Source organism: Phalacrocorax carbo, chromosome 5 (assembly GCF_963921805.1).
Source record: "Phalacrocorax carbo chromosome 5, bPhaCar2.1, whole genome shotgun sequence".
Classification (NCBI taxonomy): domain Eukaryota; kingdom Metazoa; phylum Chordata; class Aves; order Suliformes; family Phalacrocoracidae; genus Phalacrocorax; species Phalacrocorax carbo.
The window spans coordinates 28,923,279-28,937,870 of record NC_087517.1 but is presented as its reverse complement, the minus strand read 5'-3'; the positions used below and the strand labels follow the sequence as shown (position 1 = coordinate 28,937,870).

Here is a 14,592-nt window from a genome sequence, read left to right as displayed (position 1 = left end):
TAGCCATAGTTGTCACCCTTAACATTTTTCACCTGTTCACATTAGATCATAGTATCTGTTTAGCAAGATTAATTTTGCTCAAGTTGTAAATTTTTATTTCAGGTCTTAACCTTCAAGGATATTACAAGTAGTTCTTTCCCATACATACCATTTTGGCTTAGTGACTTACTGACTTCATACACCACATACTGGAATGGACTGGGAAAATCCAAAGGGCATTACTGAATGTAAATACATGTGGGGCAACTTATAGCAATGATTGATCAGGAAGGATAACAGAATCTTACTGATACTGATACTGATACGTTGTTAGAGATTCAGCTCCTGGAAAAGCCCTAGAGAAAATACTTTTTCAGTCATATTCCCCATAAAGCAATAAAAAGACAAAGATGGAGAGGGACAGTTTGTAGAACCCCCCTCATGGACTGTCGTACAACTGTAAAATTTTTGTTACAATCCTAAATCATTACATAGCAAACAGAAAAACATAGGTTGAGATTGTGTCTTAGTAGTTTCTTCTGCCCTCAAAACTTTGGTTTCCTAGATGTTATTTGGATGGTACTCATGCTTCTGCTTGTCTTAAAAGTGGATTTTGTAGAAGAGTTGGCTGAAATATTCTTATGTGAATTTTTACCCCTGACGAAATGGACTTTTCCCAAAACTGGGAGTTTCCAAAGAGAGTTTTTACTTTTTGAAATGCTGACCTGCCAGAATGTTTTTGTTTTCTTTTATTTTAATCCTTTCTTGTCACACAGTCTATAGACTCAGCTCATGTTACTTTTTCATAGGGTTTTTTTTCCATTCTGCCATCCTTTACCTTATTCCAGCTCCTTTTGATTTGGAGGTATTGAAGAATGGCAGAAAGAAACTGAAAAATGTCCCAAAATAATCCTGAACATTATCTGCATACTGCACAAGGGATTAAAAGAAAGGAAGAAGAGATGGGACAATACAAAAAAAGACTTCTCATGAAAATAAAAGGAAACAAACATATCCAAACAGTGTCGTTACCTCACTGCATAGAAACAGATCCAAATTTTTGGTTTTCATTTTTTTAATGATTTTTTTTCCTTAGTCCTTTTCCTGTTTCCCACTAAGATGCTATACAAGGATAAATTGCCCTATACTCTCTCCCCATTGCACTGTGGATTTTATAGAGCTTATTTCTTTCACACAAAATCTATGCATGCATGAAGTTTCTTATGGAACCATGTGGCATAACAAAAAAATGTTTTATTAAGAATCAAAGTCGCTTTTTCCAAAAAGAAAAGTGATGGAACCTGAGACTTCCAAAATCTTTGTTACAATGAGTATAAATCATTTATCTATCCGGAGTAGAATGTACATATTTTGAGATACCTTGTTCAGACTTTCATAATTTGTCCTTTATCCAGCAGTGTCTCAAGTCAAACCTCAAGTTTCTCCTTTCAGAAACTCTTTATTCCTTGAATTTCCTTCTCAGTCTGTTGAAAGATTCCAGGGGACAGGACTCTCCACAGTTACATAGGATCTTGCATCCAGTGTTTCTCACAGGCAGCAGAGGATAGCTATTTTCACCAATAATTTTCAAAGGCAATAAACATGCCAGGGTGCCCTTCTACATCTCTGCATAGGAAATGGTTATCTAAGCAGGGTACGCACTGTGAAATTGGCAGTCCCCACTTCATTTGATGCTTTACTCATTTCCCCTTTGCTTAATGTCACATTTAACTATTTGCACCTTCTCTCTGCAATACTTCTATGTATTTAGCTGTTTGTTAAGGAAAACCCTCTTCTTGACATACCAGCTTAAGTCCTCTTCATGCCTGACAGTCCCTATTTGCTCTAGTAAATTTGAAACCAGCCTTCTGTTTGTCAGACAAGCAGGCTATGTATCTTTCACAATAGTGTCCTCTGACTGATATTTGTTTTCTTCAATGAATTACAGAGAGACCCAGAATCAATGCACTGTACTGATTCCAGCAGCAAAATGGTGTCTGGCAACATATCCAGGCTGGATTCCCAATTGGTCATTTATGGTCAGAGTTTTGACGGATTTCACAAGGAGCATGAAGGATTGATCATTTCATTCATACTGAAGGCTCTGAGCAATTTGAGGCAGGTCAAGTAACCCCTGGACCCACTGGGAAGTGGTAAAGGTTTCATGTCAAACCATAAGAGGAAGATAATTGCAATGCAGAGTCATGAATACACTGGCTTTATGGACTGTGTTGTACTTGTGCTGCAAAACGTGAATAGGAGAGACTGTGCCTCCTAGTTTAGGGACTGATCCTGCAGGTTTGAACTGATTTAAAGAACAATTACAGTCTTAAAAGTAATACATTCCTCTGCTAGTAAAAGAATTCAGAATTTAATTAAATAAGAGGAGCCCCAGGGTGTGAATGGCAAAGATTTATCAATAGCACAAATACGAAAAATGCAGAGGCATGTACTGTGTCACAGTGAAGTCTCTGCTGTGCTCTCCCAGGTCTTGCTCCCCTGCTGTCCCACAACTTGGTGCAGGAGAGCATGTGTGCATACTGCACTCTCCTAGTGTGGTGCTAAGAAGTTTGGCAGTGAATCTGAGGGTGAATTGATAGCATCAGGCTAAATTAGCCCTAAGAAAAGGAAATGTGCAATACATCGACAATGCTTCATGGCTGTGCCACATTGGAGGTAGGTTGGTTTTTTGTTTTGGTTTTTTTTTTTGTGCCCAGTGGAAAGTTTATCATAAAGGAGACTGTAGAAAATAAAAATTCCCTCTGTAGCAGCACTACAGAAATCTACTTTCAAGCAAACTCACTACATTTTCTTCAAGTAAAAGCTGACATCTTTAACACATTGTTAGCACTTCATGTACAGGTCAGTGAATCAGGCAGTGTGCCACAACACACAAGGCTAGAGCAAAACACAGCTCAGAACAGTACTAGAGTGGGTGTCTCATGACTGGGCACAAGCCCACCATGAGAGTTCGGAGCGGCAGGGAAAGGTGAGGAAATGCTGATTTCCCATTGCCCAGGTTCAAGTAGCTAGAAACTTCTACTGCCAGAATTTCTGCGCCACAAGCAACTTACACCTGGAATAGGAATGGAGAATTAGTTACATGCAACCCCATACATCTGAATCAGTCCAAATTCTGCTTCTGTTCTGTATCCCAAACTGCTTCTGGCTACTATGCAAGGGCTTAAGGAGTTAGGAAGTTCCTCATTCTCTACAGATTATTTGCCCTTAATGAGTAACACTCAGTAAATCTAACAAATCACTTCCCCAGATATATTTTGGGTACCACGCATCATCTGAAGAATCTAAATGGAACAGTTTCAGCTCTCTTCCTCAAGCATAAGATCATTATTTTGCACTGATGTGAAGCAGTTGCATTTCTAGGAACCAGGCCACCATTCCAATTCAAAAGGTTTCCAGAAATTTTGCTTTTCATTTCCTCTTCCTGCTACACGGCAGCACAAACTCCATTAACAAGCTATTGTAACAGTCTCACCCACCACCCAACAGGAGACACAGCAAGCAGCCCTTTCCCTCCCAGAGAAAGCCTTGTAACAGATACAAGCAGAGGTACAAGTACAACTAGGTTTAATACAACCTCAGATTCTTGTTTTCTTAGCTGCATTCACTGCTGCCATAGGCATGTATTCACTGTTGTACTCATGGGAGTTGGATTCACACTGCTGATTCTGCAAACAGAGAGAAAATGCCACGAATTTAATCTGTGGTCACTAACCTCCGCCACTCCTGCCTTTGTTCTTTGAGTAAGGCAGTTACTCTAACTGTTTTCAGTGGGAATATTAAAGTCAGAATAGACAGGCACTCATGTAGAAAACTTGGAATAAAACAAACTGAAAAAGAAAAAAACACGTTGTCCAAAAGAATAACTAATGTCTATGGTCTCCTTTCTTTCCTGAGCCAACTGGTTCTTTGTTTAAGTGGTTTTGCTCCAGAACAGAGCTGGAATTGCTCCACTGATGATTTGTTTCCCTTTCTCGAAGAAAACAATCAGGTGAATTGCTTACTGAAGTAATTTTGCTGACCTGTGCAGCATTTCTCCTCTTTCCTTTGATTCCCAGCCTTTAAATCAATAAACAATTCTGTCTTAGAAAAATTAAATCTGAGCTGCTGTCATCAATGACTGAATTCCAGTGGTAAATTAACAACTCAGTCTCTTCATCAAAAAACACATCACGTGCTGCGTACATGCCTGTCTCACCCTCTAAATCTCATTAAATCAAGTTCCCCATCCATGACCCTTCGAAGGAGGGTTATGCTGAATCTCATAGACTTGCTTACCTTGCTCCTTAAGCAACAGGCCACAACACAGCAGATACAGGAAATCATGGCAAACATGATCAGGCCAATAACTATCCATGACATGAGTCCCAGTGAAATGCAGTCTACCTTATCTGGAGATGGGGAGGCAAAAAAAGTCATTATTGATAATTTTAATTTCTGACCTGCCCCCCCACACCCTTTCAAATGCTTTTCCCTCTTCTCTTCATATTAATAAAATAGCAAAAGTGAGGTCTGCAGAAGGATTTTCCTGAGGTGAAAAGCCACCTTGGAAAAGTGTATTCAGGAGGAAACAGAACATTGCTGTTTTCCAAAGGGAGAGGTGAAACTGTTGGTACACAGGGCTGAAAGTGGAGACTAAAAGAAACAAAGCTGGGCTTGAGAGCAGGATGGTACTTCAGATCTGCACAAGGCTTATGCTTACTTTCAGTGAGTACCACAGGTGATTTAAAGGGCAGCCTGGTCAAAAGAAGGGTGGATTTTGGCAGTCATGTTTGGATAGGAAGGCAAGCTGAGGGACACAAAATTACCCTTGCCCAGATCTGGGAGAGAATATGATAAGACATGAAACATCTGGCATAGCAATGAGCATCTGGATAACCATACAAATGAAAATGGACAGCTTTGGGAAACACTGCAGACGAAAAAGGATGTCACAGCTTGATTCTGAGAAGCTGTTTTAACTTCAGAGGAGGTGAGAGATAATTTGACCCAACCACATAATTTTAGCCTTAACATTTCAGCTCTGTCTTTGTTTAGTCCTGGTGTTGAGAGACAGGAAAAGATAGCAAGGGAAGGACAACAGGCAGTACCATGTTGTAACTGAACTATATGGAGAACCAAGAAGGGGTGTGAGCAAAAACACCACTAGCTCTTTCAGCTGAATATACCAAAGAGCCACCAAGTGAAAGGCAATTCAAAATTAAAGCCTGTGCAGTGAGTCTTCTGAAGTTGGTCCATGCCCTTCTCAGTAAAAGGCCAAAAATTCTCAGCAGTTGTGGATCTATTCTGCTCTAAGAAGGCTCTAAAACTGAAGGCCTTCTTCAGAGAGGAGAACACCATCTTCTTCACATCAGTGTGGCATCAGAGTTCCATATACCACTACTAGCACAGATATTTGATGGCTGATTTTTTTTTATTCTACACACATGAAGATAGCTCTCAGAATGGATATTCTTCCCTGGCTAGAAATAGTCTAATGTTTGCATTCAGCAGCTTGGAAAATGGACAATGGGAAATAACTGCTTCAGGCAAATGTGGGACTGCAGTACTCCAGAAGATGTAGTCTAGCTAGCTTGGGCGCCACTAACAATATGCAGAGTTCAGCATGGCCTGCAAAACCTGTCCAATATGATGAATAAATACCGAGAGGCCATGCTGAGCAGTCTGCCAACACAGCTCCACTGTTACCAGCCCCCTGCTAAGTTGTTTTAAGCTGTCTTGGAAATATCTGTGGAAACTCTAGTCACATTTTTCACTGCAGCATCGCTATGCCCAATGTCTACTTATCAGTAAACTGAAGTGAGGGGAGAAGAGAAGTAAACTTACCTTGGATGTACAAATAGGTTTCTTTCAGCCGGCAATCTATATAAGGAGGAGGTAAGAATATCTCCAGGCAGTAGGTATAAACGTCAATATGCTTGCTCTCCAGATTTTTAAGAATGAAAGTGGTGCTGCTATTTGAATACTCTGTCTGACAGTAGGTGACATTGCTCTTGGGGATACCTTTCTTCTCACCCAAATGGAGTGCACAGATCTCCTTCTTTTCATGCCCTTTGAAGAGGGTCATGCTGAACTCACTCACATTTTTGGGGTTAGGGAATGTGAACCTGAAGTTTCCATTTTCAAATTCCACCATCACCTGCGGGTCAGAGACATGAGGCTGATCTGGAGACATGAAAATAATAAGTGCAGTCACTCACATAGCAATGAAAAGAATCCCATAAATGTTAAGAAAATCATTTAAACAAAGCAAGTGAACCATGTGATTGAAACTTAAGGCATGTAGGTACTCAGAATAGTCTGGCTGTGGAAAGCAGCCTGTACAATGAGATACTAGTGCATCATTCTGGTCATGTCAGACATCACTGAGAAAATAAATGAGATATGATAAGGCCTGGCCTGTTACCCACTATAAGGCTGGAGAGGTCACTGTTAGCATTGGATCAGTATGCTAATCGATAATGTTTAAAGGTCACCATGGACCAAACACTATATGGACATTTAATCCCTGCCTTAGACTGACTGTCCTATTCATAGATAAATTAAGGTGGGCCAAAGATGATTACAATTATCTCTGGTTTATGGGTCATAATGTGCACTCTAATGATGTAGCTGAAAACTTAAAATGAGGTGTGAACCCAAAACTCCTACACAAGTGCCTTAACCACAAAATCTATCTTTCCTTTCTCAGATGCTGTGCAACTTTCATTTTGCAAATTTCTTGGAGAAGAAAAAGACAGCAAACTGACCGAGGAACTCCTGCTGCCTCACAGTTTGACTTTGTAAAGTCAACGACCAATACCATGGGAAACACCCTCAGACAAAAATGTGTGCTGTAAAAAAATTACATTTTTTTTCTTCAAGGGCAGTATTTTCTGATCTAGAAAGGCATTTAAAACCGTACATCAAATCATGCAAATGTGTCTTACCTATATTTTTGCATGGTCTTGATAAGCAGCTATCAACTCCTGAAAAATACAAAATTGTTTCCTGTTTAAAATTCAAGAAGAGAGGTGCAGGAACAGAGGTTGAGCCATGCAATGTTAAGATGCTGAAGTTATTTTCTAATTTGTGTCATTAGCCTATCTGATCCTGTATGTGCTACACTATAAAATCATATGATGTAAGAAAAGCACAAAATATAAAAATGAAAGTAGAAAGAAAATGCATTGAGCAAGAATTAATATTGATCTTACATATAACATTTAGAAATTCTTAAAACACCTCTGCAAAGTAATAGATGTATAGAAGCTGAGATGAAAATAAAATTTACCCTAAAATCCTGAGGAAATCTGCCCCAAATAAAAGAACAGACTTTTGATTTCTCATGAATCCAGAGTCTGCAACGCACCAGCATTATACTTTGTTTCCAGACCAAACTGCTCATTTCGGCCTCTGTTCATTCTGTTTCTCCCACTGCTCAACACTGCATCAAAACATCTTATGGCATATCCAGAATGAATATCTGGAAGATGCTCCAATACATACAGCAAGAAAATATTCAAGCAGTGCATACAGTTTTGTCCCTTTTCAACAGAAACTTTTTCTCTTCATGATTATCAAACTGTATTTGATCTATTGTGCACAGGCAGCCTCCGTTACAGGAAACAGGCACATTTTTAATAATTGATCTGGATTCATTTTTTAGGCCACTGCCTCCATCACCAGCCACTATGACAATACCGAGAGTGGAATTTCCTAACTGCATTGGTGGCATGTACTGTTTTGAAATGGTTTGTATGTCAGCATCGGCAGCGTAGCACATGCTGATAGTGCATCATTTGGAATTTTTGTTTGTTTTCGGAGTGCTTTAAAACTAGAGGTACAGGCAGGTACACAGACAAGTAGAAAAGAAATGTATCTGATTTTCCTGTTTTCTGGTAGCCTGAGTAATTCTTCAGAGGCTTCTTGGACTGAAATATACTATACATCAGGATTTTATGATGCTAAGGAAGCACAGGGCAAATACTTAAAGACTTTGATGCGCTATCCTATTCTTCTTACTGCTACATGGTAGTCTAGATCCACACAGAGTAGGTCCCCAACTGTGCCAGGTATTGCACTGATTACACAGTATAAATAACCTTTTTCCCAAGGCACCTGTTATTTTTGACATCCAGCCTACGTATGCAAGGGAGCAAATGATTATTCTCATTGGGGTACCTTTGTACACTCTCAACTCTTTCTAGACAGAGGCAATCTTTTAGTGCCCATACTTTTTCCTTCTTTGAATTCTTGCTCCCCAATTACCACCATTGGCAAGGACATTGCAGTGAATGATACTAGTTGAAAAGATTTTTAGTGTGACACATAAGCTAGTGGACTTCTGGAAGATGCTTTGCGATGCTCAGTTGGAAAGCAATAGAAACTGTTATCCCTTTTTGATTGATTTACCCTCTTCCTAGTTATCACATTCTTCCTTGTTTACTGTGCACAGTCAGCACCCTTATCTAATTCAAACACAGTTCTAATATCTGTACTTCTCTCAAGACTATTACTTAAATGTGTGATAACAGACAAGGTATTTGGCATCTTGTAGCGCTGGTGTGAACATAAGACAGACAGAACACACAACTCGCCAACCCACAATGAAATAGAGCTCTAGATATGCTGAAGGCACAGATACAGAAAGTGCAAGCCCTCATAATAGTATGTAGTCTGAAAAGCTGAAAGCAAAGGTCAAATAAAGAAACAGTTCTTGATGACTTGCATGTCGCATGGTGAAAGAAAACAGCTGCTACAATAACAGCATTTGAAATAAATGTCTTTTTAAATGCTCTGTAGTTTGATGGCCTGTAGTTTTGTAACATATACCTTTAAAATTAAGCTGAAGAGCAAATTATTTAGGGACAGGAAGAAAAAAAACAAGTGTATTTATATAGCAGAAGCTAGGGAGCATGGTGAATATGTAAGCTGATACCTTTGAGAAGCATCCACCTGTAGCTGAGACCTCTACATTTGTCACTGGTCACCTGAGAAGAGAGGCAGATGCTGACTCTGTCAGGGCAGCTACTGCGCAAAGCAGTGCCATATTCCCCCAATACCCCAGAGCAGTGCAGGGCTACCCTACTCTGAGTGCTAAAGCAACAGCTTTGAATTTAATTTCTCTGTTTGTCTCTGAGAATAGTTCAATATTGTTATCAGCTAATGAAATCGCCCTTTCATACCGGGTGGTTTAAAATGTTTGTCAGACCCTTGGTTTTAATTGGAAAGGGCAGAGAGAGGTCATTAAGCGTGTAGTTCGTGTGACCTTGTGGCAAGCTGAAAGATCATTTTGTATCCTCCCAGGCCCAGAAGCCTTAACTGACTATTTTCAAGAAAGACTCGGTAATGTGTTTCTCTGAATGAGCATTTTGGTAAATGTGATGTAATTAGCATTCCCCTGAAACAAGTGATCACACAGAAGAGTGTGCTTAGCACAGTATAAAGGGAGCACATTTTAAAATTATATTAGCTGTGCCTGAGATTAAAACACAAATTTGTCTACATCGATGACCACAATGGGTGAGATCTGATATGAATTTCCAACTCACTAGCTATTCTCCATCAGCTCCTAATGTGAATGCTCTCACTGCACACTAAAAGGTGGGTTATTCCCCACTCCCTGTGCCTGATTGCTGTTCTCCTGTGCCCATTTGTACCAGTTCATTCCTAGGGTAATCCTATGGACCTGTAACACTCTGTGGTTAATGGTCAGATGCATTTGCGATGTCATTTGCTCACCTACAGTTAGAATAAATACACATTTATTGGGACTGGAGATAGGAAATTGGGGTTTAAACGTCCAATAATATTTTGAGATTCACTCACTAAACCTCCCTAATACTACCTCAAAAAATATGTGAATAAAAGACTACATTGTTGGAAATGAATAGAAGAATCTCCCTGGTTGAGTATTAAAAATGTTTAGATTTGGCCTTAAGATACCTTTCTGGTATTTTTCATAAAACAGCTAATTCAATTGTAAATGAGGATTTTGAGATGAGGAAACAAATCTTTCATTCGTTACATAGCAGTGTCACACTGTGGAGTTGCATAGAGTTGTTCCTGGCTCATGTGAAGCAGTGTCAAGACAAATACTGTGGTTCAGATGTGAATCCAAGAGATTAAAATGTATACGAAAGTAACATCGTGCTACGTTAAACTATGAAATATGTGTGCGTGTGTGTACATTCTGTGTAAACATGTATTTACAGACATGTATGTTTCTGTCTCCATTTCATCTCTACTGCAGTGGGAAAGCACTTTGGCAGAGGTTTGGGAATTTCTATGGTAGTGTGCTTGGACACTGAGACCAATGGAAGGTGGGTTATTTTCATTTTAATGGGATTGCAATTTTGAGCTTTCTGGTTGCTTTTTGGCAGACCCAATGCTATTTGCAAACATCACCAATCCATTGGTTTTCTTATGGTCTGTTTTACCTGCCCCAAGTCTCAGAAAACTCATGAGCTGATAAAAAGAACAAGCGTAAGTTCACTTGGGTGTGTTTGCCTCTGAAGATGAGCAAGGAGAGTGCAAACCCTGCCTTTAAAACAAACGCATTTGGTTTATTCATACTAAGTCGGCAATGAAGCCATACACAGTTTTTTAAGTTGCTATAGCTTTGGCCTTTCAAGGCACCCTGAAAGATGACACTGTCAATTCAGTGCCATTAGTCATATGCATAAAACTAACATGTTCCTATCTTTCAAGAATCAAAGATTAAGAGAGGAAAGCAGTGCTTCTGGGCAAAGCAAGCAGTGGCCAGAATTACTCTGGGAAGCCATCTATAATCTGAACGATTTCTATATGTCGTGACATACAGAAACTCCTATAAAATATACCACTAACATGTCAGCCTTTGTTGATAATATTTCAGACTCCCTTCTAAGAAATTACCATTATTTCCTCCTGTATTGGCAACAGGAGATCTGTGGGTGAACAGTGATAATGCTTTGCAGATGCTGGCATGCAAAAGCTCATGTGCAATGTTTCATAGCAAGGGCCTCAAGTGCTATGGAATCCTACAGCTCTGTACTCCAAAATCCCGTTGCTCATGTTCCTCTACAGGCACCAGAGAGGCTCCATGCTCTTACAAATTATTTCTTTACTGCAGTTGGGTTATCAAATCATTATACATATATGCACACACATATATCACCTTCTGTGACCTATTTACATTGAAAAAACCTACCCATAGATCACAAGTAGAGCTTGCTAACTGCTAAGTCAACCCCCCAGCCCTCACCCCCCAAAATCTCACAAGTCACTCTGCTTTTACTCCCAAAAATTCACCACAATGCTTGGCAGCACTCTCTGGAGTGCTAGCTTGTTCTCTAAATAAGAGTATCATGCTAATGCGTCTTACATCAAGCTGATCTTTTACAGCCCTTTTCTTTTTAGCAAGAATGATAATAATTAGTACTTTTTATGCTGTAAGGTAAAAAACATGAGAGACACTATTTCTTGATACAGGCATCCTCTTTCTCCTGCCTTCTCTTCTCCCCAGTCCCCTGCCCAAATGCTATCTTCCATATATGAAGGAAGGGAGAAAGAAGGGAGAAATGCCAGTATCAGACAGAATTTGCACCCTTAAAATTGCAGCCTATTTCTTCCCACAAGGAATGGCCTTTTAGATAGCTCCAGCCACAGGTAAGAACATGCTCATCATGTATACCTGCTAAATAGACTAGCTGAGAAATATTTAACAAAATTGATAGGATTTTTTTGTTAGTAGATTTAAGAAGAACTTTTCAAGGAGAAAAAAAGCAGTTCATGCCCCTTTAGAGATACTGATCACAGTCCTCCTTCCCTGTGATTTCACTCATCTTTTCAATCTATCTGAAAACTCGGTATACTATTGCTGTATTTGTTAACCTTCAGAAGGGTATCTGCATTGCCTAAAGAACTGGAAACTGGTTTTTATTTAAATGAAAGCTTAAATTCCGTATGAAACCTCAGGAGTACTTAAATTCTACAGGGGGACTTGAAACGTATCCTGTATCACTAGAATTTCAGAAGCAAACATATTCAATAGCCTTGGCATGACCTGCAAAGGAACATTTTTAGATGGTGCTTAGTAACTATGCACGCTATACCTCAGGTCTTACTTATACAATGCCTCATACCAAATCCTTGGACAGCGTACGTATGAAAAAAAGACTCTTCTTAATCGGTGATTCTATGATTCTGTATACTGTCTGTATTTCCACCCTGGCCTGGCAATATGTAGGTTTTAGAGAGATAAATGAGATCTCTGGTATTTTACTTTGCATAGCAGTGATAAAACACTGAATCTTGTAAAACACTCCATCCATGTTTATGGCTGGACTAAGATCAGTGCTGTCACCGTGCCCCTTCTCAAACACAGCATTAAGAATGCTACACTTCCTTTTAAGTCTGCATTTCAAGCCTGCACCAAAACAATCTCATCCACTCTTCCATGCCATGTACATTTTTCATAGTATAAAAATTCCCTGCCCAAACAAGAGCAGGTTTAATATCAATAACTTGGCTTCTCTTTATTAAGCCATTCACCATCATGCTGTTATACGACCTTATGCCCTGCAAGGGAAGCTGGCTGGAGCACTACAGTCTAAACAGCTAGAGGGTAACACTGAGCAGATGAGCTAAAGAATATAAACAATGAACACTTGTACTTTTTAGTTTCAGAGCAAATGCCCTGTGCTGGCTGGAATTCTCTTCCCACCAACTCTACTGATACTGAAGTTGAGAGCAGTCTTTTTGCCGCTTAATTACCTCTATTCCTCTAGCCCCTTGCTATCATGCCTCATTTACTGTCTCCTGTCCTTGGGTAGGTTATATTCCATAGAGGTATCTATTGCATGGAGAATAATCGAAAATGTTACTCACCGTACAGGGCTTCAAACTGAAAGCACAGGACACAGAACATTACAGCCACCGACTTCATGCTTGCCTGACGCAGAGGCACCAGCCTTCTGTCTACTGTGAAAATGGGCAAGAATTCATGGGTAGAAAAGGAAGTGGTTTGTGGGTAATGGGGGAAATTATATGATAATCAGAAGTACTTTTTAATTTAACCTTGACTACGTTATAGCTATGTCAGCATTAGCTGTCGCCCACACCTGTGGAGTTTGCTGCTGCTTTTTTTTTTTTTTCCTAGCTCATGGCTTGCTGTCACAGGCAGGAAGATGAAAGATTTTCTAACATCACATCTGATGTTCACTTCTGCAAAGACAGATTCTGGTTAAATCTATCATGATAGGGGCTACAGTCATCTTCAGTATACTTCCTGCAGATGGCCCATGGTCAGCAACTTGTTACTTTAAGAAACTTACAATACATACACATTTGCAATGGCCCACCTGGTTTCTTCCCACCAGTTTCAGCTTCTCTTATGTAACTAATGGCCTTGCTCTATGTAGAAACCATTCATTAGTAGAGTAGGAGTCTCCTGTGTGTCCTGGTCCTGGAATTCATTGGAAGAACATATCCAATTGCAGAAGGATCTCCTCAGCCCTTGTGAATTTCTGGAGGCTTATTCTGACATAAGACTTCCACCCTGGAGGTTAGGCTTACTCTGCATGGACATGAGAAATTTCATGTGGCTCTGTGAGAGGAGGAGAAGAGCTGACCCAGTGCTCTACGGCCTTAGGTCAAAAGTTTCTCTCCTTCCCTCTCTCTGCTTTTGTGTAGCACACTCTATTTGGGCCTGCCATCCATCTCTGTTCTGGGAGTGTTTTAGGACCCTTTGGGATAACATGTTCTACAATCATTTAGAACTGGCTCTTTATTTATGCCTGTGATACTAATTTTAGCATGGATAACATGCTGGAAAAACAGCTTCTAAATAATGTTCAGTATATTAGATGTAATTAGCATTTCTGATTGCACAAAGAGAAGACACAATGGACTAACGGTGGTGCCTGACAGACACTCCTAGGGTTGAGTCCTTGTAATGGTCATGTAGTGTACCAAATAATTTGTGAATAACAGGTGTGGGTTACAGAGTCACTCCTACTTTGTACTGTATGAACAAACCTTCACACGTTGGTTTACTCTTCCCCAAAAAGTTATTTAATCTCTCTCACAACTAATACTAAAGATTTGTTCACGTGGACACTGGCAGAGAGTTTTATTCTCTTCAAATCTTTGCAAAGCCCTGCAAATCTGCTTTTTGTTAAATTGAAATTGGAGCTAAGCCTGATTCAAGCCAGGATTTGATCTAAATTTTCAGCTCAGGTCTCTTGAGCCAAACCTAAGCAACTCTAACTATAGAAAGTTCCTGCAGTATATTTGTAATTCTGAAGCTCAAGAGTAATATGTGGAGGTTCAAGCAATGATAAAGCCGAAGAAGATACATCTGACTCCTGAGCTTTGCCTATGAAACTATGATCTACTTTGGGATCTACTGAGGTTCCAGGTAGGACCATCTTTCCCATCCCCCGTAACAACTTACGGGAAGTGCTAAAACAACGGAGCAGCCCTCTCCTGAGACAGGACCTTTATTGCCCCCCCAAACAACCCTAATACAAACAGCCAGAAAGGCTTATAGTAAAAAGAGCTGCTGCTGCTACAAAACAAAAGGAGGAATAGAATCATGTGTAAAGTACCCCCACCCACACCTTTGGA

The 14,592-nt window shown here is 39.9% G+C and overlaps 1 protein-coding gene across 1 annotated transcript; it reads right to left on the bottom strand.

Moving 5' to 3' along the window:
- Positions 1-3,578: 3,578 nt before the first annotated feature.
- LOC104039323 (inducible T-cell costimulator) lies at positions 3,579-12,925 on the bottom strand. The gene is made up of 5 exons (XM_009505614.2): positions 12,853-12,925; positions 6,930-6,968; positions 5,827-6,165; positions 4,279-4,391; positions 3,579-3,668 (listed from the first exon to the last, which is right to left on the bottom strand). The coding sequence occupies exons 1-5, from the start codon at positions 12,908-12,910 to the stop codon at positions 3,579-3,581; spliced, it is 639 nt and encodes a 212-aa protein (XP_009503909.2). The 5' UTR covers positions 12,911-12,925.
- Positions 12,926-14,592: the final 1,667 nt, after the last annotated feature.

Excerpts from the sequence above, each read along its gene's own strand:
- LOC104039323 (XM_009505614.2), bottom strand. The coding sequence starts at position 12,910 with ATGAAGTCGGTGGCTGTAATGTTCTGTGTCCTGTGCTTTCAGTTTGAA. Across the intron at positions 6,969-12,852 it reads TCAGTTTGAAGCCCTGTACG|GAGTTGATAGCTGCTTATCA; the intron begins GTGAGTAACATT and ends TGTATTTTTCAG. Across the intron at positions 4,392-5,826 it reads AACCTATTTGTACATCCAAG|ATAAGGTAGACTGCATTTCA; the intron begins GTAAGTTTACTT and ends CCCCATCTCCAG.